The sequence below is a fragment of the Nasonia vitripennis genome, chromosome 4 (genome assembly GCF_009193385.2).
Source record: "Nasonia vitripennis strain AsymCx chromosome 4, Nvit_psr_1.1, whole genome shotgun sequence".
Lineage (NCBI taxonomy): Eukaryota > Metazoa > Arthropoda > Insecta > Hymenoptera > Pteromalidae > Nasonia > Nasonia vitripennis.
In genome coordinates, this window is record NC_045760.1 from 25,971,951 (window position 1) to 25,997,786 (window position 25,836).

The window sequence follows — 25,836 nt, forward strand, 5'->3', positions numbered from 1 at the left end:
ATTAAGTCAACAAATTTAAAATCTAGTTATTACACTTTGACTTGTTTTCATTATAAATAAGGGATAAATTGAGTTCCATTAAAATAATGGAAATAAATGTACCAGTAGACAGAATGTGTAGGACTGCTTTTGGCACAAACATACATTTACTTTAACATATCAAGTTTTATTTTTATCAATAGGTAAAAAAATGTAAAAAGTACCTTCCGGCCAGTCCGATACATCCTACCCAGTTGTGGCTACTCGTAAAGTAAATATGAATGTTGAAATTATTATTTCTGAAAAATTTGTATAAATATACATGAGTGCATAGAAATCTGATAGAATGATTGACGAATGTTAATAAACTTTATGACACTGTTCATTAAAAAAAAATGTAATAACCCATCAGTTCCACAACTTGTCAGTTCAGTGATTAATTAACATAGGAAATATTAGATAAATATAAAATAACTAAAATCAAACTAAATATTACATTATTCATCGCCTCGAATTGCTCGATACTTGGCTAGTTCATTTGGGAACACTCGATTTAATTCAACAAGCATATTTGCTTTGAATTTCCTGTATGCATCTATTTTCCCCTTGACCTGTTCGTTCTTGGTTAGTGCTTTATCGATGCAGTCTTTGGTATACAGTTGTGGATTTCTACCTTGGTCGATATAGCTGAAAAAATACATGAATATTTTAGAATGTGTATTTAAGAATTCAAAATAATCTTGGCTGATATTAATGTTGCTTGAAATTAATCTTGGCCGATCATTAATGTTGCTTGAAATAATTGTAACAGCTAATCATACATAACCTCAAAACATCGTTCTGTCTTAACTTTTACAAACAATGTGCCTACTTTTAAACGATCTCGAAAATACTTTTTAATGACGTGCGATAACAATGTAAAACAGGTATATACTAACTCAAAAACTTCCAGAGGAACGTGTACGTCTTGAACTTGGGCTTTCAGTTTGTCGATCTCTTGAAGCCCAGTTACCAGTCCTTGTCTGAAGAACAATGTAAAGAAGACAGTTTAGTTCAAACGGTTTATGTTAATCATCATCATGTTTATTAGTACAACAAACAAAAAGAGTTACAGATAAGCTAACCCCATCCGCAACCAGTATACGAGAAATGCGATGACTGGGCAATCAACGCAATAATCGCGAGTTCGATTGATACTTACATTTTCTGATTCAAAACGTTTTGCCCCTGAGGTTGAAAATCACTAACTATGATACGTATTTGCCGGACATTTTCAATAAATAATTCGAGCTGAGTTTCAAGGCTCTCTAACGCAGAAGCCATTTTGGATGTTTACGCTTTACGGGTTAGGCATATTATGTGTGATATACCTGTTTTTATTCCTTTGCGTCTGCTATACCGACTGTACTTAAAGGAGATATACACTATCGCACACCAACAGATGGCGCCACGTGGTTCATCCGTGTGCTTTACACTTTTCTAAAAAATTGTCGCTAGCGTTTGAATGAATATTCAGGTAAAATTCGGCGACTTGAGCGTTTATTATAAATTTTTTTTTTTTTGTTGTCAAAATTATGAAATGTTGCATTTTTTTCACTGTCGCTAATCTAGGATAAGTTGGATTATGAGTGGAATTTCGTAGGGGATAGATGAAGAAAACAATCGAGGCAAATAAACAAGACATTGGATTTCAAAGTTTTACTTGCGACGCATTGCATATTTATTTCGCATGATAACTACCTAATCACATTTATTACACCACAATACACGACGTGACACTTAGGATAATAATTTAAAACGAGAGCTAGTCGTAGTCGTATATCGATATAATATGCGGCAGCGATCGATTAATTTTTTTTTTCTTTTTCGCATAATAATAATAATAATCATACTGATATACTGTAATGATATCGTTTATATTATATCCTATCGTAACTAGCATAAAGTCGCGGAGGTATAAATATAGCACATTCATCGAGTCGTCGCTCGCGCGTATACACGCTCTACAAGTTTAATTCAAGGATGCGCTTATTGGCAAGTTCGTATCTAAAATTTCCATCTCCTTCTTATTTGCCTTCGTTATTATTTTCTCCGCTCTGACTGATCGTCTCGCTGATTTAGAAGAATAAAGTCACCTTACGCAGCCCATTACACTTGACCTCAAAAGTCTCATTTCTTCTTTTTTCATTACGCACTGTGTATTGTTAACCGAAATCGACAAATCAAAGCTGAATTGTTCTTTCAAGCGTGTCAACTAGTAATAGCTTTGCTGCGTGTCTGTATACTCGTTGTGAATACTGCGTGTCATGATTACGTATCTTTGTTACATTTATATTCATAAAAGTCCGAAGAATCACCAAATTTGAAATATAGTTCAAATTAATTTCATCAAACGATTGTACAAACGCTTCGTTTGTAAAAAAAATGTTTTTTTATTATTTTTTCTTCGCAATCGCATACAGTAATACAAATAGCACTATATAACTCTGTGAATGCGCAGATCAAAGGTGGAACAAATGCAAATTACAATAATAATAGAGTTTATTACATTATTCCAACTTAAAGGTTTAGTCGATACAAGAAGATTATTCACTTATATTAAAGGTGATTTTATTTTCCTAAAAAATACACGTTCTGTACATACAAGACTATTCATATTATATTTTAATATACTCAACGTTCTTCTTGGCCTATACGAAGTCGTGTCTCCACCAAAACATAACTGTGGCTTTTAACTGTTTCAACTATAGTATAGGGACTCGTTACAAAGGTTAAAAAAAAAACGGGAAAAAGTATTATTGCCTTCAGTGATACAACGGTATATTATAATATCCAAGTGTGTAGCGGATTTATAAATTTGATTAATATCTCCTATAAGTACGTGGATATTATTATGGCCTTTTGTGGAAATTGGCACTTCGAGCCTCTTTGCTCTTTCGATTCGAGTTTAATGCATATAATAATTATTATTATTTTTTCTCTCTTTCGTAATTATATATTGCGTGAAAACGAAATACACACGTCGTCCTGAGAAATATACTCCGATTACATTGTGTACAATAACCATACTTGTATAACGCGTAAAAAATGTCAATTTTGGCAGTTACTCGAAAAGTCTCATCGTTTGCATTGAAAAAATCGATATGTGCTCGTTTCTATGTGTGTGTTTTCGTGTAATTTCGCAAAGAACTCGCGGTTTTCTCAGGCGAACGACATAATAGCTTGTTTTCTCATCTTCGTGTGATATATCCTTAATCGTTATCGACAATTAATTATGTACTTATATAAAAAATGTACAAGAAAATCTACATATTAACGGACGCATATAGTCGAATATCTTGTTTACATGTATATAAAGTCAAGCGCGCGATCGATGATCGAGCATCGACGTTCGTTATATTATTATTATTAATATTTTAATAAATAAATATAGCCATTGCGAGAAAGTTTGCTTGAATAAGAAAAAAGTTCCATCTTGGGAATACTTTTTCTCGTGTATTACGAGGAGGAAGAAGGAAAAAAAGGGAGGGAGCAAAGAAAGAGGCAAAGATACAACGGTCGAGTTTAGAAAGATCGTTTTAAATATATATATAAAAATTGTGTAGTAGAAAATAGCGCTAAATCATATTGTAAGACTCGAATACTCGCGATGAATTAGATTGGAATACTTTGCTTTTCGCTTCTCGTCGCCGTCGCGTCGTTATAAATAAATTATACTTCAACGCATAATAATATAATCAATACAATAAAATAATAATGTATATAATTACATTACTATTATTAATAGTTAATGGATAGCTTATATTTTTTTCTTCTCCTATCAATTCTTCGTCTTAAAATCTTTCATCGTATAAGGCCTTTACACAAATATATGCGGAATAGGAATAGAAGTGAGTATACAAATGACCAGAGGAATAAGAGTCGCGCGCGGTGAGTCGGTGTTTTTGGGAAGATAATCAAGCAAAATACAGAAGAGAAGCTGGAATATACAGTGAAAGCGAGACTCATCGTCGTCGTCGTGCACAACTTGTTCCTTATTCCAGAGCTACTATTATCCCTTACACATTTCGTCTTCCTATTCCTGCGTTTATGCAAAAGTCTACATGTTTTTTATGTATATAATATACCGCGCTCGCGGACTCTCGTTCGGACAAGAGTTAGAGAGAGAAAAAAAGGGAACATTCATGCATTCCATAGGCGCCCTCTTTTATCATTGTGCTCGCGCGCGTATGCTAAATAGAGCTCGTGTGTCCGTTTTTCTCCTTTTTTTTTGCGGGAAAGAAAAAATCTTTTCTCTTTTTTGCCTTTTTTGAAAAAAATATAGGAATCTTAGGTTAAACGACGAATGGTATATTTTATATTAATAATAGGTTGTCTTCTTTCTTTTTTTTTCTTAAATTTCTTCTTTCTTTTCGCTTGTTATAGTAAAAGTAAAAGACGAGTTGTAATCGGGTATCAATGTGGGATGCTTGTAATCGTAGCAGCTGTTCAGTGGCAGGATCTCGCCCTTCGCTCGAAGCGACGCATCCTGCGGCTGTACTCGTCGCGCCACTCGATCACGATCGACTTTTCCGTGACTGTGAGGCCCTTCTTGGCCGCGCTCTCGCTCGCTGTGCCCAGGATCAGGTATGATCTGAAATTTTTAACAAACAACAGTTTATATCGTAGTGCTGTAAGAGAAGCGAGAGATTTGATTGTAAACTTAGTTTCTTTATTTACGAGAATTAGAGAGTTTATTTTGACCTTGTAAAACGAGTTTTCAGATAAAAATCAGCTAGTTTTGCTAATATAGAAAAATGCCAGACAACATTTTTCAAGAATATATGGTATCAATGTACTTCATCGCATAGTTTGCGTGATAAAGTTTTTTAGTGGTGAAAATGACTGTTCCTATTTTTCCCTGGTTTTTAGCTAACTTTTATTTAGCTTTTTTTTTGTAACAAGTTAACGGGTGAAACTTGAAATGACCCAAGTAGCAGGCCCAACAAGGCAGTGTTGGCATTGGTGGATTAAAATCGATAAAAGAAAAATAAATCGATTCTGAGACTATATCTTAATCCCTATTATTACAATTCAAAAGAATTAAAGGTATTTAAGTCGATTGAAAATGATTAAAATCAATTTAATTAGATAAGTATCATTATTTTATATATTGAATCGATCTGAAACGTTCAAAAAGAAATTAAGATAAAGACTTGGAATCGATTCAATGCTTTTATGAGTCGAATCTCATTGTTTAAATAGTTTTTATATCAATTACTTTACGAATTTGTTACTTTGGCTAATTTTCAAATTTGCCTTAAACGCATTTTGCAGCTAATGTTAATTAACTGATAAAAACCTAGCCATCGTGGGGATCGAACCGGAAACCTTTAGATTGAAAAGCAGATATGTTACCGACTATACTATCACAACTTTATAACGTCCTTATTAATTCCACGAGACTTTTTTTAAACAAGTGTTAATTGAAATTGTAATTTATAACCATGTACGTGTAGGTGTAAGTTCTGCTCTAAGATGATGATCGAGTGACCCAGTATTTTTGTAGACGATGTTCAGGAGTTCATTGGAGTAGAAAAAAGGTAAACTATGTATGAAGCAGTCGATTGGTTGTATTAAAAAAGTTTAAAGTCGAATAAATTCCAATCAAATTGAATCCATTTCAATCCGTGATTTTCAGCAGGGTAAGTAGACTCAGTAAGCACATTGTTATGAGGGAAATGGAAAAGTGTGCATGCGCCACCTAGCGTCGATAACCAGAGACTAGAACCGAGTCCGACACTTTAGCACGATATTGAACAATCTACTGCCAAAATACTTAAAAATGTTGATACTCGCGTTATTTATTGCGCACAGTAGAGAAAACATTTTTATAGTGTTGACTTTTTGAAATTATTTTTTATCTATATTAAATTTCATTAGGGCATCTTCGTACAGTTAGCGAATATATCGAAAACTTTACATTTATACACGAATTTTTCTACCGGTTCATAAGTAACCAAAATAAATAAAGAAACATAGGTGCATCCAATTAGGTTACTCACTGATTAGGTTTGATCTTGGGACACCTGCAGGCGAGGTCGCTCGCGTGTACGTAGAGGGGAGTCGTTCCCCTGGAGATCCTCAAGTCCTTGCTCTTCTTGAAGATCGTCACGATCTTGAGGGTAAACCTGACCCAGGAGTTGTCCGGATTACCCGCAGCCGTGTTTGGACCGTCGTATCTGTCGATCACCCGGGCTTGCAGCGCTGTGCGACAAAGACATCATTATTATACGAATTTTATTCTCTTCCAAATAAGCCGATCACAGTAAGACTCACCGTAATCTCGCTTGCAGTACTTCTTCATGCTCAGCCTCCTGGTGCTCGCCCGACACTTGGCGCACGGCTCTGCAACAGACACAATGGGACGCATTAGAGATATCGTTTTTTTTTCGTCTTCTATAATAAAGAACATTCGAGATCGGAGGTACGAATCTCGCGAATATTCGTTCCCCCCAATGTACAGCAAAAGGCTTATCTATTGTATACACCAGCGAGGGTATTGTGTTGAGAGAGAAAGTCCCCCCTCGGTCCGATTCGTAAAATTTCTTCGACTATAGTGTACAGAGAGATCGTCGAATCGCACGTGGAAGCTGTGTGCATAGGACACACATAGATCGGGACGAATTGCATCTGCCAAGCGATACGCTCCGTTAGAGCTGCCTGACGCGAGAGCGACTATAACCGCGTGTCTGTGTGCATCGGCGAGCGCATATAGGAGAGAATTAATTGAGCGACCAGAGAGCAGCGAGAGTCGCTCGAGCGAGCCGAATACTGACCGCTCGGTCTCTCGAGATAATGGACGGCCGGCTGCTATCAATCCGTTATAGTTTATCACTCGCGAGTCGATGTATACGCGTACGCTGTAGTTGGGTGTACAGTGTGGAGGGTGTTTTCTTTTATTTTTGTGCAGTTATAGTCGATATGCGCGTTTTCGAAACTGACGCGGCGCGGCTGAGTGATTCCTTGAGATATCGAGTATAAGGGAAGTGCGAAGTCAGCAGGTAATGTGTAAGTCGTGGATGATTGAGTGGATGTACTCGGAGGGATGTGTAGGCGTTTTGAGGATGATGAATTTCAACGCTTATAATAGCTTTGAACTTATTAAATTTTCAAATTATTGATGACGTCCCGTTTTCGTAAGCAATATGAAATCTTATATAGTCTGACCTGTCAATTTCGAAATGATTGAACAAACTATAGAAATCGTTAAAGCGCGCCATAAATCAGCCTCCGCGCTCCGAATGAATATTTCATCAATAATTGCGCGGTAGCTTCAATTTTTTGCAATCTACAGCGGCACCGGTCACAGCTGCAGATGGCACGACACAGTTTTTGCTCTTCTGCGAGAAAGCTCGATAGTATAAATTATTCTCGCTCATCAGCACCGGCTGCAGGCCATTTCCACCAATTCGCAAATTTTCAAGTCTTTCAATTAAAAGCCACACATCCCTAGTACACACATTACCGCCGCGACGATTCATATAATTATCGGCCCGCGCTCTGCACTGACGCGAAAACTCGTTCCATCAGCAGCAGCAGCAGCAGCGCGGTTAAGTGGTTGGCAACTTCCCTCTCCGCTCTCTGTTATCTACTCACGCGGGGCTGTAGCTACATCTACATGCTCCTCTTCCTTCCTCTATTATTCCAGGTTAAGCATCTTCGCGGAGCGGCTCATTCAATTTCCCTCCGCAGCTGCCTGTTTTCACCGTATACAGGACGTCTGGTTTTTCGCCCCCGAGTATAGTGCGTGCGTGTGTGTGTGTGTACAAACGAGGATTCTATTGTCGCGTCCACGTGTGTGCGGTTGATTCGCGTCAAAGCTTGGCTCTTAATTCGTCGTTAATACGGCGGCTTTTTTTTTGCTTTGAAGGCGTTTTTATTATCATTGTAGGCATAGGCGAGAGCGTCTCTCAGACTTGTTACGGAGGAGATTGCTCAGAAATGACTTTATGTTCTTTCTCTTTCAGCGCTCATCTCCGTTTGTTCCATCAGCCTTCAATTCTCATCCCAAGTGAGATAGAGAGAGAGAGAGAGAGAGAGATGGGTGATTAGTGACGAAATTAAACACTTCGAGGAGTATTTCACCCAAAAAAGAGACGAGATCACCTGGAGCGTGAGCACACGGATAAGATCCGAGCTCGAGCAGAGTTATTAGAGACTATATACGTCAGCGGCGAGGATCGATGCGGTTGACGCGTGCGGTGGATCTCGTCTGGTAATCTCTGACGATTTGGCCCGGAGAGAGAGAGAGAGAGAGAGAGAGAGAGAGAGAGCTAAGCGAAGCGCCGCAGAGACGTTGAACGATGTGTATATAGGTACACATACATGCGCATATAGCACGAATCCGTGATCTGGCTGGGTTCAGTAGGTAGGAATTTACGGCCGAGTAGTTTTGACGGCGGCCGATGCCCATATAGACGAGTTGACACGGGTTCGGGTTAATCGGCACAAAGGACCTCCTCGTTAGCTGCGAATTAAACGGATTAGGGACACATGCATACATACGACTTTCTTTGGCAGCGCTTCGCAATCGAGAGAGAGCTCTTGATTGCGACGCGCTGACGCCTGATACCGATGCTCGGTGTGGAGAGTAGGTATACAGTATAAAAACCTGTCTGTGTGCGTAATCGCCTTGTACGACATCGCGCGGATATGCTAATTTTGCGGTTTCTCTCTCTCTCTCTCTCTTTCGCTGAGATTCCCATCGGAGCCTGCAGGGATGGTCTCAGCTTTTTCCCTGATTTGTCATAATCTGTCGCGCGGGTCGAGTCGGCGAGTGATAGACGATCTTGGATTCGTAGAAAGAGTTTGTCGGGTGATATATACCGGGATGGGCGTTTGACGTAATTTTGGGTAATTTGAGTCGGATATACTTATAATTTTGCAGGGTTTAGGATTGTGAAACTATAACTGGTAATTTCGGTGGCTTAAATATCTATTTCTTTTAATTTATACGTGTATACGCAAATGTCAGACGCTAGTATATCGTGTCGATTTTTACTTGTCTCCTAATACGGTCAAAACGAGTCAAAATTTTATCAAGAATAAATTACACTTGCTTCTTTCCTATTTTGCATAAAAAATGAAGGTCCATAAGAGAATTTTATAGTTTGTACGCGGAGTGCATGTGGTAGCCTGATGGTACGTATAATATTAGCGCAACACACACGCAAAGAGATGAAAAAATTTCACTTTATTTTCAATTTTTTGTGTGAAACAATCATTGTGCTTAGCATTAAATATAGAGATGATTTTTCTACTAAAGTGAGCTGTGTGGAAGGAACGTATCCACGTCAAAAGTTTTCATTTATGTTATTGAATGAATAAATATTTCCAGAAATATAATACTGGAGATTCACTTTTTGCAGCATCGTATAATAAAGTGCACGTTCTGCATTTACCCAGACGATTCTTTCAATTGTCCCAACCGACCAATGATTTATACATAGTATAAAGTGATTTAAATTTTCATCATCGCTCGATCTCCCATCTCCATATACAACTCACTTATTGCCAAGCACATTTCACAGTTTGATAGATCAAGCTCTGATCTCTCGCTACAGTAGAGCACAGAGCTCATTTGCTTCAGCTTTAATCAACGTATTAGCGCGGTTATCCGATAATTATCGAGAGCACACAGCGTTCCGTCTATACACCACTATACACCAGATACATTCATGCACTAGACTCTCGCGCGTTATAATTCAATCCCCAACAAATTCATCGCGCACACTTTATCCCTATACATAGCCAACAATCGAATACATTTCAATCCTCGAACGCGTCCCTCCATACCCTGCATAAATGTAAAATCAAAAAAAAAAATCCAATACATCATCCGCTCCACTCTCATTATAATGCATCCGATACGTCGACGCTTCCCTCCCCCCTACACACACACACAGAGCCGGAAAACAAAGCTCACATCTCGGCGGGAATTCACGGGGGAGGGATTTTCGATATTTCGTTATTTTTGCACATCCAGAGAGACCGCCGGGCGCGCTGGCAACCGCATATCCGGCATACATACCGTCCAGTTATATTGCTGCACAGCGCCGTAGGGGCATGAGAGAAGCGGAGCACGTGCGCATCATCGATTGAATTTCAAACGAAATTCAAATTAGGCATAATTCGTTTAGCCAGCGGCGCGCTGAGGGAACTCACGTTTATAAGCGAAAACGCGTTAGAGAGAGCGTAGTATTCGTTAGAATTCGCGCACGCGGACTATACTCTCCGTCGTGATTTATCGATTTCGAGTACTGCGTGCGGCTCTACTTCAAATAACCCGCTCTCTCTCTCTCTCTCTCTCTCTCTCTCTCTCTCTCTCTCTCTCTCTCTCTCTCTCTGTGTGTAACAGCGAAAAATCAACAAACCTTTGAACGCAGACAGAGTCGAAGGATCTCTCTACTGGCCGGTATTACTTTCGAAGCCGGGCAAACACAGGCTGCGGGAAAAAAGGGCCAAATCAATTGGCAAAAATTGCGGCGAAGGGCAAACACAACTGCGCATGCGTGTATATAAGGTATATAGGTATGTGTGTGTTAAAAAAAGGAGAGGAGGAAGGATCGAAGTACTCGACGCTGCTATTATTACTTCTCGTCTGGTAAACTTGGAGATTCACTGCGAGAGCGAGCCCTTCTCTCTCTTTATCTAGTATAGCTATATATCGGAGCAGCTATAGCTCTCGAGGAATTAGCCCCCGGAGAAAGAGAGAGATTTAAACGTTCCGCGAGTAGTCTCTTTTACTCTCATTATTTTATTTCGTTCCGCTGTGTCTACTCGGCTGTTTTTCTCTCGCCACACGGGGCGTCGATGAAACAATCGAGCGATCGTAAAACGATAAAATTATGATGAAAATTTTCTGCATTCGATTAAACTCGGGACAAATAACGATCGAAATGCAAATCGCAGAGCTGCTACACACACATACACACACTCCGGGCTCCTTATCCTCGCAGCCTTTCTCGCGATTTATCGCGACGAGCCTCTCTCTCTCTCTCTCTCTCTCTCTCCTATCTCCGCTGAATTCTCTCGTCTCTTGTCTCCGGCACATATTTCTCTGACCCCGTGTCTCGAAAGCGGCGACGTGTCTCGGGCCGCGATAGTCTTTTATTTTTCCAGCGAGGGACACCTCCTCTCGAGATTTCAAGATCTCCGGCGCCCGGAATCTGTCTCTTATATTCTCTGTTCATTTTTTCCTCTTTAATTTCTCTCTTTCTCTCTCTCTCTCTCTCTCTCTCTCTCTTGCTTTCTCCTCCAGTCCAACTTCGCCGCGGTCGTTTTTCCATACGGTAATCGCTAGGTTTGAATAATTTTTCTTCTTTATCATCGCAATTCGCGAGAGCTGCAGCGTATCTTCGAGCGTCAATGCTATCTACACAGCTGAAAAGGGAAAAAAGAGAGAAGAGTCGCACGCTGCCTTTCCAGTCGAGCGAACGTATGTGCCGCTGGACGCACAGTGGGCCGGAATTTATGATCGATGTCCGCCGCGCGTGAAAAACGAGAGTTCCTTGATTCGATTCTCGCGAGAGCTGCAGCCTACCTACTACTGCCTCGGTATTTTATTGGCGCTTTCGAGTGCGCGTTTTTTACGCTGTTTTTATATATATCATTGATTAATTCACAATCGGACCTGACACCTCGCGCGCGATATCACCTATGTCGAATATAGCCCACCTAATAAAATAACGCGGCTGGGATAGGAGAGTACGGAGCATCTTTTATTGGCCGGGAAATTTATCGTCCTTCCGAAGAAATAAATAAGACAAACGGGCCTGCGCGCACGAGCCGGCGTAAAGCCGGCAAAGTTAGTGGCTCCATGGCGCAGCGCGCGGAGAAAGGGCTGTTAATCTACTACTACTCCTCCCAGCCGGCCAAATTAATACGATTCTCGCCAGAAGTTTAGTGACACGCGAAGGAACAAGTTTTTATTAACTCCTCTCGAGGCCCTCATATAGCTGAAATATTTGTACGGCCGGCGCGACTTTTTTCTTTTCGCGAATGAAGATGCGTGATTTTTTACGGCTCATCGTAAAAGCCGCGACGCGTATTTCTAACAAATGAGCGGATTTTTAAGCGCCGGCGCACGTGTCGTCGTTGTTTTATTTTTTATTTTATCGTTGCGCAGTTTTAAAACGCGTTAAAAGTATAGGAAAGCTCCGCCGGCGCGTGTGTAATAATAAAAAGCTCCGGTGTATAGGAGAGAGGAGAAAGGAGGAGGAGAATTAATATTTTACAGCATCAGCTGTGTTGCGCTGAACTTTGATGGCCCCTAGCTTCGACGCTGAGAGCTTTGATGTACGAAAGCTCTTGCCGCGTTTATTCGAAATTCAACAGCGTCGCGAATAATCAAGATTTTTCGGAGAAACGAATACAACGACAACCCGATATTTTATTAACGCAAATCTCGTCCGGGTGATTATAAATTCCATAGGTGCAGCGGTATATAGCCGATGCTGCACACGAGCGTCATCGTATAAACGTTGATGTTCCCCTCGTTTTCCCTCTCCATAGAGAGAACGAATTTCATAATCGGCGCGGCTGCATAAAACAGTAGCAATAATTACCGCTAATCATCGTTGCAAAATTAACCGCCAGCTAGGTATGTATATACCCAATCGTATGCGGTGTATAATTAGCGCGCATCCGTTTTAAAAATCCCGCGCTAATTGCCCGATAATTGAAATTCCGTGTCGTCGGGCTTGCCCGCGCATACAACAATTGATACCGGTTATCGTCGAGCCTTGAAACTTACGGGATCACTGTATATCCAGAAGTAATATACCCTGAAAATTAGCATAGTTAAGTATATCACTCGCGGCGCCGAAAAAAATCCGTATACACAGGCGCGCGCGTGCGCATAAATCAAGCTCGGGCGCGAATCCGCGTCTCGTTATCATAATTATACAGCTGAGTGCGAGAGCTTGTTTCGCGAAAAACACGGAGCTGCCTGCGCGCAGCTCTCTCGCTGTGGCGAAAATTACGAAGAGCGAGTGTGTGTGGATTTTTTCAGGGGCACTTCAAGAACGCCCCCGCAACGAGTATAAACTGACGTCTTAATTATGAGGGGAACGTGCGTAGTATATATATATATATTATATGATTGTTGCAGTGTATGTTTATGAGAATAGTGGGTGTGCGATATTGTGCGGTTGAACGATAATTTACAATCAAGATTAAGAGTACACGAGGGTGTGTCCCCCTCATCCTTTTATTGTCACTGGTTTGCGGGTCTGGATTCGGAGCTTCGGTCAATGAGACGATTTACGAGAGTAGCGAAATGAAAGGAATGCGTCTATACTTCACAATCAGCGCGTTGGCCGAAACATCGAGGGGCAGACTGCTCCTTGTCTTCCGAGTTTTCGACACGTTAATTTAGAGCAGCTCTCGTAAAATTTTTTATCGCCCAAACGAATATAATATACATAAAGCATCGAATGAGAATCTGTCAAAATCGAAATTTCTTTATATTCACGATGAGCGGCGGCGGCGATCGTAAAAGCCGACTTAATTAGGAGCTATATTGGTCGAAAAAAGGGGGCATAAAACATTTTTTTTTTTTTTTTTAGAGAAGAGCCACGTTATATAGCTTTCGTCGAGCTGCGCCTTAAGTACCGCGCGCCTAATGGCCACGTGGGTGCAGTCGTTGTGTCTGTGGTGTATAGACATCGCGACGCCTCTTTTTTTAAGAGAAGCAACAAAACGACAAAATTTCAAAACAATGGACGGAAAATAGAATCCCGCGGTTCTCTCGTGGGAGAGATTTGATTTTCTTGCCGGTTTAGAGTGTATAATGTGTTCGCTCGTACTTGGGCTGCCGGAAACCGCGGTGAGATGTTCGCGTGCATTTGCTCGTCGTATATTTTGTTGGAGTGTGGGGGGAGACGAGAATATTTTTGGCCTTGTGATGATTTTGTAGATTATCTTGATATTTAGTAGGCATTTAGGCTAAATTTTTGAAATGATGATTGTGCCGAATTGGAACAGAATATTTTTTATAAATATGTTTTTAAAAATAAACAATGTATATGAAAAACTTTATGGAAATGTTACTGTCAAATCGTTCAAAGAAGTTACTATACGAACACATAGAAATAAGCGCGAAATTCGTCGGAAATGCATATAAACTCAATTTGATCATAAAAAAGCTACTGTGGCTATCGACGCATGAACATAAAACATTCAGCCCCGTTGATTTTGAGAAAAACATATTTATGACTTTCAGATTCCCATTCATTATTTTCACGTTCGAGAGTATATGCTCCGTTCGAGCGCAAAAACTCTCTTTTTAAAGATTCAACGGAAGCGCTTTTTCGCGGAATCCCAACTTTGTGCACTTATTCATCGAAAATACGCCAAAAGCCAGCTTTACATTTTCTTTGCGGGATTTACGCGTTTTCGACGAATATTATTTGCCACATTCAATAAAGTTCAATAAACTTTAACTCATATAACATTTTCTTTAATTCATTTTTATAAACAATAATACAGATATTTTCGCACAAAACAAAGCTAATTTAAACATTTTTTATGGATATGAACATACAAAAAAGCTTATCGAGGTAAAGGGGCTTCGGCCGTCACAGTAATTAACATCAGAATCCGATACATGCTCGAAACGAGCACAAGTGCAACACTCCCTAGAAAACAAGCATTAGCTTACGTATAGCCGGATGAAAAAAATTAGAACGATCTTAACAAGCGACTTCTCGATTACACGAAGCCTCGGATCGAAGCTTCAGCACTTTACGAGATTATGAAAGTCTGGAAGAGGGCTCAGAGAGAGAGAGAGAGAGAGAGAGAGAGAGAGAGAGAGAGAGAAGGACGTAAAAGTGCACTCGTATAGTTGGCGTAAGCAAGTATATGAGCATCGCCCCTCCACATTATACACACAAGAGAGAGAAAGCCGCACATTGTATACCTAGTTAACATTATACTTTCCAGCCTTGCCGTTAAAATCAATCAGCTCCGAGTGTATTATTACGCGAACGAACATAGAAAATCCTCGAACATGACCGAAGAGTTTAAAGCTAGTAGTCTAGCCCGCATCGATCGATCTTAATCGAGAGATACCGCCGCGCTCTTCTCTACTCTCGACGCTGGCTATAATATAACTTCGAGGGAAAGTTTGGTAATCCAAAGTCGAAGCTACTACCGAAGCGCGCCGGAGGTGGATTGCGTGCGAAAGAGCGAGAGGCAAATTTTCGGAAGATGCGGTCGACGGTGTATATACATGTACACACGTACAAAGCGCACGAGATAGCAGAGATCAATTAGTCTTGATTTAAATTAGCCCAGGCGGCGCGTAATTAACTTTGCCGCACGAGATTTCATCTATATATAATATCGCGTATACGCGTGCTCGTGAGAGCTGCGGCTATTAGGGCAGCATTTTTCTTCCGAGTTTCTTGCACGCGCAGACGTAGTTTTTTTTCAATGTCTCGCGCGGGATTGCCAAGAAATAATGTTGCCCCGCTGCTGAGGTGCCTGTATGCCTCGCGTCAGCTACACGGCTCTACTCTCTCCCTCTTAATCTCGCGTGTCAATGTAATAGTTCGCTGGGATAATACAGCGGCGTGTATATACTTTGGCTAATTAAATTTTCATGCCTCGCTGCCTGATTGTTTTATTGCGCAAGCTCGACTCGCGACGGCTCCGTGACTGACTGTTTACGCGCTTTGACTCTACTGTACGGAATTATGCAGCCGTAATGAGCAAGTGAGATGTATGGAGCTGGCTTTTGATGAAAAGCCTACATTTTTAATCCACATTCGATTAAGCAGCTGGGCTGAGTTTTAAGGAAATTTTGTACGTGTCATGGCTGACCGTTTGAAAATACACAGTATGCATTGGTGGTTCACACAACCCTACACATAATATGGACTCTGCGGGCGGATTGTGATGAGGGAAATGAAATCATGCATAGGCACCATCTATATTCACTCACGGGTTCTAGAGAGCTAAAAAGTTCAAGCGATGGGAGTAACGCCAATCGAATTGGTTACATGGTTCTATCGTGTAACACCCCGTACAAGCTCCGCAAAAAATTATAAAAAATATTAAAAACTTAATTTTGTTAAATACAATTTTAGATTTTACGCGAGTATATCGCGCCCCCCCCCCCCACTCTTCATTTGAACGCTCCGAGCCAAAGCTGTGCTCATATCAGCAGCGCCACGAGCCAGCCAGCGGCAGCAGCAGAAGCAGCGTTAGAGCGGGGAGAGTGCGCAACACGCGCGTATGTCTATATATACAGAGCGGCGAGCGCAGCGGGCGCGCGCATTATAATATGTTTGTATGAATGATGAATGTATATAGGTGTGAATGTATGTGTGCAAGTATGAATGTGAGAGTTTTTTCGGCGGCTCGATACCCGCTCTCTCCGCAGCCTATATAAAGACTCGTACGGGCTATCCGAGCTCACTAGCCGAAGCGCAACTTAAGCGCCAGCGCAACTAAAGCGCCTAGTCTCTGCTCTTGAGCAACTCATGCCTTGAGCAGGTAAAAGACTTGGAATATTTATGAATATTTCTCAAACTTGTAAAATTTCGATATTTCAAAATACTTATAAATTTGTCGAGTCAACTAACGCGTATCAGTCGAGAACTTGGAATAATTTCAAATCATTTGTAACTTTCCACTACCCGTTATCCTGGACCTATCACATATTATAAGAATATATTATTATATACAATCAAATTTCTATTTGTGATCTGCTGTCAGAATTCAGACGCAGACCAGTAAATGATCATTGCTCTTCTCAAAAAACTTAAATCTTATACGTGCACAAGACCAAGAAGAGTCGTGACCGTTTCAATCGCTTCGGAATAGGCAGATAAAAGCCTGTTTGGCTTAAAAGTTGCTGTACTGAATCTAATAGATAATTCAAAGGAATGAAATTCCAGGAATCCATGTATATTTGAAAGACTAATAATGTTAATCAAAATGATTTTTAATTTTGGAATCTTCGGTCTTGTCTATATCTAATTTTAATTATTTTTTATTTTAATTTTGTTAGAAATGTCGAAAACTGATTAATAAGTTACTGTAAACGATATCTATTAATTTGTTCACTCATATTACTATCATTAAAGCATTATTATTTTAATAACTAACTTGTCAGTGTACATTATACATTACTATCTAAAGCCATATCTTCTATAATTTGTCAGCATATATGTCACTATAATAATTTGTCAGAAAAAATATGAGTTTTAAAACTATAAATTTAGTTTTCGGCGCACGTTTCTAGGAGCGAGTGTTTCGGGTTGTTCGATAGCTCGTTTTGATCCTTTTTTTCACAGTACTCGCTTGACAAAATATGTCTAATTCCTCCTGGTCCATGTACTGCTGCTGTTGTTGCTGCTGATGTTGCTGCTGCTGTGGAGGTGATGATGGGTTGATTTCTGATATCTGACTGCATATTAGGTTTAGGCTCCTTTTTATTTTTATTATTCTGCGGTTTTTTGTCGGTGCGGTGTTTTAATATTCATCTGATTCTGTAAATTTGTTGCCAAAGGTGAAATTGGGCTAGTCGATCCAACGTTAGTTTTGGAACTCATTTTGGAGGTGTTTATTGGTGATGCTCCAACAAATTTTTTTTTTAATAAACGGGTTTTAGGAGCGTGTTTTACGGAACATTTCCTGTAAAACTAAGCAATAAAAAATCGATTTTTTCGAAGTTTAAAGGTGTTGTGTGCCCTTAATAAAGAGTACATTGTGTACAAAGGGCGTAAAGGGCCGAGCGTCTTCGAGCACAAGACGTGCAACCAGACGAAGTCAAAAAGTCCACTTAACCCTGGTACACGCCATATTTTTGGTAACGCATGTACTTATTTTTGCGTTTTTAAAGCCACAAACATATGTGTGTGTGTATATATATATATATATATATATATATATATATATATATATATGTATACACACATACACACACACATATCTACATAAATATAAAAATATGTATTAATTTTTGTTTTAATTTTTCAAAATGCAGGCAAAGAAGTTTTTTTTATACACATTTTAAACGTGCTTTTATAAGTTTTAAAAAATATTCAATTTTTACTTGTTTAGAGGAGAGAAGAACATTTTTTCCCCAACAGCACTTTTCCCACAAGGTTTTCAAGGATGACCGTTCCGTTCCATTGTTATGATAAAAAAGGTAATTTAAAAAAAATGAATATTTCCAAAACTAAATCGTCAAACGTTTTGAAAAAAGGATGACAGTAAAAAGCGATAATATCTATTTGCTGTAAAAATTTGAAGCTATGTTGGTAACTAGTTTTTGAGCTATGAATCGAAATCAAAAAGAATGGGTTTTTCTATGTCGTACGATTATGAAAGTAATAAGGCATTATATAGCATCTTTATTCCTCTCTTTAGGCTGTTTATAAAACCGGTTAGTTTCAAAGATATTAGGGTCCAAAATTATTTATTATAACAACTAATAAATCTTGCACCCTGTTTACGAATATATATGTTGGTAAAAAGGGTGTCAGGTAATTTTGGAAGAGTGGTGTCTTTTGGAGGTTAGTACAACAATTATATCTATTTGAGAGAAAGAGTTATAATTGATTAAAAATAATTTTATTTATCAAACGTAAAAGTACAATAACTTTATAGAATTATATATAAAGTGAAATTAATTTTTATATTACAGCAATACATAATGTTACAAGAAGTTACGTGCGTAAGAATTTGCAGCGGTTTTTTATTCATTTTACACTTAAAATTAAATATTGACTAAAAAAAGAAATTTATTCTTGTTGATAAAAATTGTACACATTCAAAGTATTAAGAAAATCAAATTTACAAACTTACATACAAATTATTTACAAACATCGAAAATCTTAAAAAAAAATTTAATTTATAAACTTACATAAAAATATTTACAAAAATTATAAAAGTAATACAAAAATTAAAATTTATTACATAAACCGCTTCCTCTTTTCGGCTAGCCCATGATCCAGTCTAAGCATCGGTGCATAGACTGGACGTTTGCGGTTTTTTTCTGAAAAACGTCCAGATCCGTACATCTGGCGAATTTCTCTTACAAGCTGCAAATTTGTTATCGGCTGCTTGGGTACGACGAACGGCTGCTTTTTTGGAGCTCTAACTTGCTCCGGAGCTGCTGGCCTATGTGGATGATGCTCCTGTTTGTCCACTTGGATCGTCGGGGCTGGACGGTGCGAAGATCCAGGTTCGAACAAGCTTGTCAGACGTTCCTTCAGCTGAATCTTCGAAGTTGTATCTTTGTTAGAAGACTTCTCGCGTTGTCCGTCCGTAGTCCTCCGCAGCTGCTGCTTCTTCTTCTTCTTTTTCTTCAAATCGGGTGCGTGGATCGGTAGATATGGAATATCGTCCTCGGAATCCTCTCCAAAATAGTCAGCGAATTTTCTCAAGATTCGCTCGTCCCTCAAGCGCCGTGCTACGACTACGTCTGCGCCTGCCATCTTCTCTATGCAATTGTGTCTTGGACTGTCGTTTCGTCAACACTGACTTAAAGGTTTGTACCGAACCTTTTATATGGCTAGAGCTGCTGTGAGTAGGATAGGGTAGTCTAATCAAGAAGGTTGGGCAGGATTAAATTCGTTGAAAAGAGTGGGGGTGTTGTTCAGTAGTTGTTAATGATTGTAAAAACCAGGTGCCGTTTGACTGTCTCGCCGTCTAGACGGCCAGGACCACCTCTTAATCTTCGATGAAATTACCCGTCGGTCACTTAGACGTATTGTGTAATATTTGTATAGCGGCATTTATATTGTATTATCCTATGTAATTACACCTCCTGCTAGTTTATTTGCGTAAGAAGGCGTCAGGATATATCCCACAGGTAGTGCCATAAACATGGCTATCTCTTGGGTCGGCATATACCTGATATCCCCACCCTAACGTCAGCCAATCCTTGCCGCCCTACATTTTGCCTAGCTTTAAGAAATAGAGATTTTTCAATGAGGGTACAAACTTTGAAAAATGAACATTTAACATGAGAAAATTTAGCATTAATATATAATTTAAAAAAAAAAACTTTACTCCGTCTTCGATTCCGCCTGACCCTTACGAAAATTTCTTCATGAAATAATGGTAATACATGGTAATACAGCACTGGGAAAATTTGTTGATTTTCTCCTTCCTTAAATAAGTATGATATTATTGGAATATGAGATTTACATTTAGAAAACACACTGGCACACGCACGCTGGGGCCGGATTAAATTCGTTGAAAAGAGTGGGGGTGGGTGGACCGCTTAAGTGTGTTAGGTATAGGTCAGACGTAGTAGAAGGCGGAGTATAGAGTTTACGGAAGTTTTTTCATGAAATAACGATAGTACAGCACTTAGCAAAATTGTTAATTTTCTCCTATTTACGTAGGGCGAATAATATTTATGCACAACAGAGATATGTGTCGATAAACATTTCACACATTGATAATGTATATTGTGTACCAAGGCCAAATTATATAGTGTTGTGTGTGAGTGCGTCTGTGTGCCAGTGTGTTTTCTAAATGTAAATCTCATATTCCAATAATATCATACTTATTTAAGGAAGGAGAAAATCAACAAATTTTCCCAGTGCTGTATTACCATGTATTACCATTATTTCATGAAGAAATTTTCGTAAGGGTCAGGCGGAATCGAAGACGGAGTAAAGTTTTTTTTTTTAAATTATATATTAATGCTAAATTTTCTCATGTTAAATGTTCATTTTTCAAAGTTTGTACCCTCATTGAAAAATCTCTATTTCTTAAAGCTAGGCAAAATGTAGGGCGGCAAGGATTGGCTGACGTTAGGGTGGGGATATCAGGTATATGCCGACCCAAGAGATAGCCATGTTTATGGCACTACCTGTGGGATATATCCTGACGCCTTCTTACGCAAATAAACTAGCAGGAGGTGTAATTACATAGGATAATACAATATAAATGCCGCTATACAAATATTACACAATACGTCTAAGTGACCGACGGGTAATTTCATCGAAGATTAAGAGGTGGTCCTGGCCGTCTAGACGGCGAGACAGTCAAACGGCACCTGGTTTTTACAATCATTAACAACTACTGAACAACACCCCCACTCTTTTCAACGAATTTAATCCTGCCCAACCTTCTTGATTAGACTACCCTATCCTACTCACAGCAGCTCTAGCCATATAAAAGGTTCGGTACAAACCTTTAAGTCAGTGTTGACGAAACGACAGTCCAAGACACAATTGCATAGAGAAGATGGCAGGCGCAGACGTAGTCGTAGCACGGCGCTTGAGGGACGAGCGAATCTTGAGAAAATTCGCTGACTATTTTGGAGAGGATTCCGAGGACGATATTCCATATCTACCGATCCACGCACCCGATTTGAAGAAAAAGAAGAAGAAGAAGCAGCAGCTGCGGAGGACTACGGACGGACAACGCGAGAAGTCTTCTAACAAAGATACAACTTCGAAGATTCAGCTGAAGGAACGTCTGACAAGCTTGTTCGAACCTGGATCTTCGCACCGTCCAGCCCCGACGATCCAAGTGGACAAACAGGAGCATCATCCACATAGGCCAGCAGCTCCGGAGCAAGTTAGAGCTCCAAAAAAGCAGCCGTTCGTCGTACCCAAGCAGCCGATAACAAATTTGCAGCTTGTAAGAGAAATTCGCCAGATGTACGGATCTGGACGTTTTTCAGAAAAAAACCGCAAACGTCCAGTCTATGCACCGATGCTTAGACTGGATCATGGGCTAGCCGAAAAGAGGAAGCGGTTTATGTAATAAATTTTAATTTTTGTATTACTTTTATAATTTTTGTAAATATTTTTATGTAAGTTTATAAATTAAATTTTTTTTTAAGATTTTCGATGTTTGTAAATAATTTGTATGTAAGTTTGTAAATTTGATTTTCTTAATACTTTGAATGTGTACAATTTTTATCAACAAGAATAAATTTCTTTTTTTAGTCAATATTTAATTTTAAGTGTAAAATGAATAAAAAACCGCTGCAAATTCTTACGCACGTAACTTCTTGTAACATTATGTATTGCTGTAATATAAAAATTAATTTCACTTTATATATAATTCTATAAAGTTATTGTACTTTTACGTTTGATAAATAAAATTATTTTTAATCAATTATAACTCTTTCTCTCAAATAGATATAATTGTTGTACTAACCTCCAAAAGACACCACTCTTCCAAAATTACCTGACACCCTTTTTACCAACATATATATTCGTAAACAGGGTGCAAGATTTATTAGTTGTTATAATAAATAATTTTGGACCCTAATATCTCTGAAACTAACCGGTTTTATAAACAGCCTAAAGAGAGGAATAAAGATGCTATATAATGCCTTATTACTTTCATAATCGTACGACATAGAAAAACCCATTCTTTTTGATTTCGATTCATAGCTCAAAAACTAGTTACCAACATAGCTTCAAATTTTTACAGCAAATAGATATTATCGCTTTTTACTGTCATCCTTTTTTCAAAACGTTTGACGATTTAGTTTTGGAAATATTCATTTTTTTTAAATTACCTTTTTTATCATAACAATGGAACGGAACGGTCATCCTTGAAAACCTTGCGGGAAAAGTACTGTTGGGGAAAAAATATATAAAAAATGCATAAATTATATAAAAAATGCAAACATATTTTTGCAAACAATTCTAAAATGAAGAAATAGCAATAAAATTACCAAAAAATGGATTATAAAACCATAAAAAATTACCTGAATTGAGAATCAGAATATATATGAATGGCAAATTTAATCACGATTAGACTGACTTCTCTCCTCTAAACAAGTAAAAATTGAATATTTTTTAAAACTTATAAAAACACGTTCAAAATGTGTACAAAAAACTACTTTGCCTGCATTTTGAAAAATTAATTCATGTTTTTATATTAAACAGACAGTACACAACTTGGGTGTTGGAAGTTGCAAATTTCAAATTGAGGGCACGCCGACCAGACCAACTTTTTTTAGTTCACTGGGTCACCTGGAGTGAGAGAATTCCCGTATGCATCGCCGATCGCTCGCCAAACTTTTTTGTGGGGCAGTTGAAATTCTCTTATGGGAATTTATCACGAGGAAAATTAACGAAAACCAGAAAATTGCCACTTTTTGTCTGGAGGCGCAAACTAAAAATGTGTTTTAATAGAATCAAAGTGTTAAAAAAAAAAAATTAATTTGAGGGCTGGTGGGTTAAAAATGGTTGCCTAGGTAAAAAGTTGTCTAGGCTTAAAAATGGCAAAAAATCACCAAATTTTCGATTTTTTACGGAAATCAGCGATTTTTCCTATTTTTAAAATTCTGACAACTTTTGATCCGAGCGGTTAATTTCGACCATCTGGGGCTTAAATAGAAGCTCTCTTCTTCCGCTTTCGTTTAGAAAATTTAGAACTGACACTTTTGTTTTACACGATCAGCTATATATATATATATATATATATATATATATATATATACCATTTTCATCGTTATATATATATATATATATATATATATATATATAACGATGAAAATGGTCAAAAATCGGCCATAATTGATAGGCATATACGTAGCTGATTGTAAAATTGAAATGTTAATCCAAATTTTTAAAACAAAAGTAAAAGAAAAGAACTTCAATTTGAGCCCCGGTGGTTGAAATTGACTGATCGGATCGAAAGTTATAACAATTTAAAAAAAGAGAGAAAAATCGCTGATTTTAGTAACAAATCTTACTCTCCGTGATTTTGTACTATTTTCAAGCCTAGACAACTTTTGACCTAGGCGACCATTTTTAACCCACTAGTCCTCAAATTAAAGCTCTTTTCAGATACCCCGATCCTAGTGGAACAGATTTTTGGATTACGCTTTCAGACACTGAGTGGGTGAAGTTTAATCTTGATTAGTTTTTTCTCAATGTTGTATCCCTATGAGAGAACTTCAACTGCGCCGCAAAAAAGTTTGGCAAGCGGTCGGCGATGCACGCGGGAATTTCCTCACTTCAGGTGACCCAAAGAACCAAAAAAAGGTGGGTAAGCGTGCCTTCAATTTGAAATTTGCAACTTCTAACACACAAGTTGTGTACTGTCGGTCCTGGATTTGCACATATACACACATATGTTTGAGGCTTTAAAAACGCAGAAATAAGTACATGCGTTACAAAAAATATGGCGTGTACCAGGGTTAAGTGGACTTTTTGATATCGTGTGGTTGCACGTTTTGCGCTCGAAGACGCTCGGCCCTTTACGCTCTTTGTACACAATGTACTCCTTTTTAACAATCTTACTTTTCTAAAATTTTATTTTGAATTTAAAAATTTTCTCCTCTATTGTAAATCAATGCTTTTCTCTTTTTAAATCCTTATTTTACAAAGTTTGTACCATCCCCTAAAAATTTCTATTGCTGAAAGGTTTAGGGCGGCTGACGTTAGGGTAGGGATATCAGGTATATGCCGACCCTAGAGATAGCCATGTTTATGGCACTACCTGAGTGAAATATCTTAACGCCTTGTCAAACAAGAAAACCAGCAGAGGGTCTGGCCGTTTCTGTGAAGTCTTCTAATTACATAGGATAATGCAATACAAATGCCGCTATACAAATATTACACAATAAATCTGACAATGACCTACCGGTAATTTCTTCGCAGATTAAGAGCGGTTTCTGGCTGTCTAGATGGCGAGACAGTCAAACGGCACCTGGGTTTTAAACTTCATTAAAAAGTACCGAGAATAATCCGGACAATTCGCGCATAAATTAGGCCGCTTTGTTTGCGCCCGAAACGGGAAGAGAAATTAATACACTTGGTTTATCAGCACTAAAAATTCGACTAGAGTGAAGTTTATCAATGACATCTATAAGATATAATGATTAAATAGACCATGTAGTGGTTCTATTGGAGGTGAGGGGGCCCTACGGAGAGCTTAGTGTGAATTTGAACGTAACTTTCTTATTAATGTTGTACGTTTTATTTTTACGAATTTCATATTAAAAAAATTTTTTTTTACATGGCGCATATTATCGCTTTAATTGACCTATTGATTCGATTGATCAATTGATTTAATTAACGTTATTTTCTCATTATATAGAAATCTGATAAAACTATGCACGAATTCTCAAAAGTGCAAACTTATTTATGTATGATAGAATACTAGTTAATATGTAATGCAAATATAAATACGACTGTTACAAATTTCGAAAATATAATCTTACGTATTTCGAGGATGTAATATTTCAAAATCAAATAAACTTTTGAATATTTGAACATGTGTATTTTTAGCATAATTTGTTTTCAAATCTTTGATCAGATATTTTTGTAATAATGTACATTAGTACGTAAAATCAAATAAGATATCTAATTAATGAATGTCAGAAAAATTAATCATTTGCATGTTAACTCTTTTCTGATCAGTCCAAGCCATCGTATTTTTACTAGCGAATTTGTTAGCAAATTTTCTAGCGAAAATTAATTGTTACGTCCGTAGGATTGTCATCTAAATATTTTCTTTAATTATTACTGAACTATAAAAGCCCTTTTATTCTCCAAAAAGTGGGACCAAAGTAGCTTTTTATTCCGTCATGTATTTTTCTCCCGGCAATGCGGAAATTAAGTTACTTTATTTCACACCTGACCGCAAACCCCACTTTTTGCCCCCCTGATAAACAGAGCGAAAGCGGCATGTTTTTACCGAAAAATAGTGTGATTACAAGTAAAATTAGTGGGGCGAAAGTAAAATAAGCGGGGCGAATGTGAAATCAGCGGAACAAAATTAAAATTCAGCGGAGCCAAAGTACATTTTTTCTAAAAATTTTTAAAACACCAAAGTGTCTGCACAGTCAAGTTATGAATAAAGTTCTGTATG

General features: G+C 38.4%; 2 protein-coding genes across 3 annotated transcripts in view; both read right to left on the reverse strand.

Annotated features, from left to right (window-relative positions):
* Positions 1 to 145: 145 nt before the first annotated feature.
* LOC100116685 (mediator of RNA polymerase II transcription subunit 10) lies at positions 146 to 1,366 on the reverse strand. Of its 2 annotated transcripts, XM_031930855.1 has the most exons (4): positions 1,181 to 1,341; positions 918 to 1,001; positions 476 to 666; positions 146 to 278 (listed from the first exon to the last, which is right to left on the reverse strand). In XM_031930855.1, the coding sequence occupies exons 1-3, from the start codon at positions 1,300 to 1,302 to the stop codon at positions 477 to 479; spliced, it is 396 nt and encodes a 131-aa protein (XP_031786715.1). In that variant the 5' UTR covers positions 1,303 to 1,341; the 3' UTR covers positions 146 to 278; position 476. The 2 variants fall into 2 exon arrangements, with proteins under 2 accessions (XP_031786715.1, XP_001600793.1); XM_001600743.6 differs by having other exon boundaries at positions 146 to 666; positions 1,181 to 1,366.
* A 301-nt stretch (positions 1,367 to 1,667) lies between these two features.
* Positions 1,668 to 25,836, reverse strand: part of LOC100117501 (netrin-B) — a 114,976-nt gene continuing 90,807 nt past the window's right edge. The window contains exons 5-7 of the mRNA XM_001601672.6: positions 6,298 to 6,366; positions 6,024 to 6,225; positions 1,668 to 4,612 (exon numbers count right to left, since the gene is read on the reverse strand). Coding sequence (XP_001601722.2) covers positions 4,468 to 4,612; positions 6,024 to 6,225; positions 6,298 to 6,366 — 416 coding nt within the window. The 3' untranslated portion in view covers positions 1,668 to 4,467. The remainder of the gene's footprint in view (positions 4,613 to 6,023; positions 6,226 to 6,297; positions 6,367 to 25,836) is intronic.

Coding starts and splice junctions, on each gene's coding strand:
- LOC100116685 (XM_001600743.6), bottom strand. CDS start 1,302: ATGGCTTCTGCGTTAGAGAGCCTTGAAACTCAGCTCGAATTATTTATT. Junction 1,002..1,180: donor AACGTTTTGAATCAGAAAAT/GTAAGTATCAAT, acceptor ATTGTTCTTCAG/ACAAGGACTGGTAACTGGGC. Junction 667..917: donor GTTCCTCTGGAAGTTTTTGA/GTTAGTATATAC, acceptor GTATTTTTTCAG/CTATATCGACCAAGGTAGAA.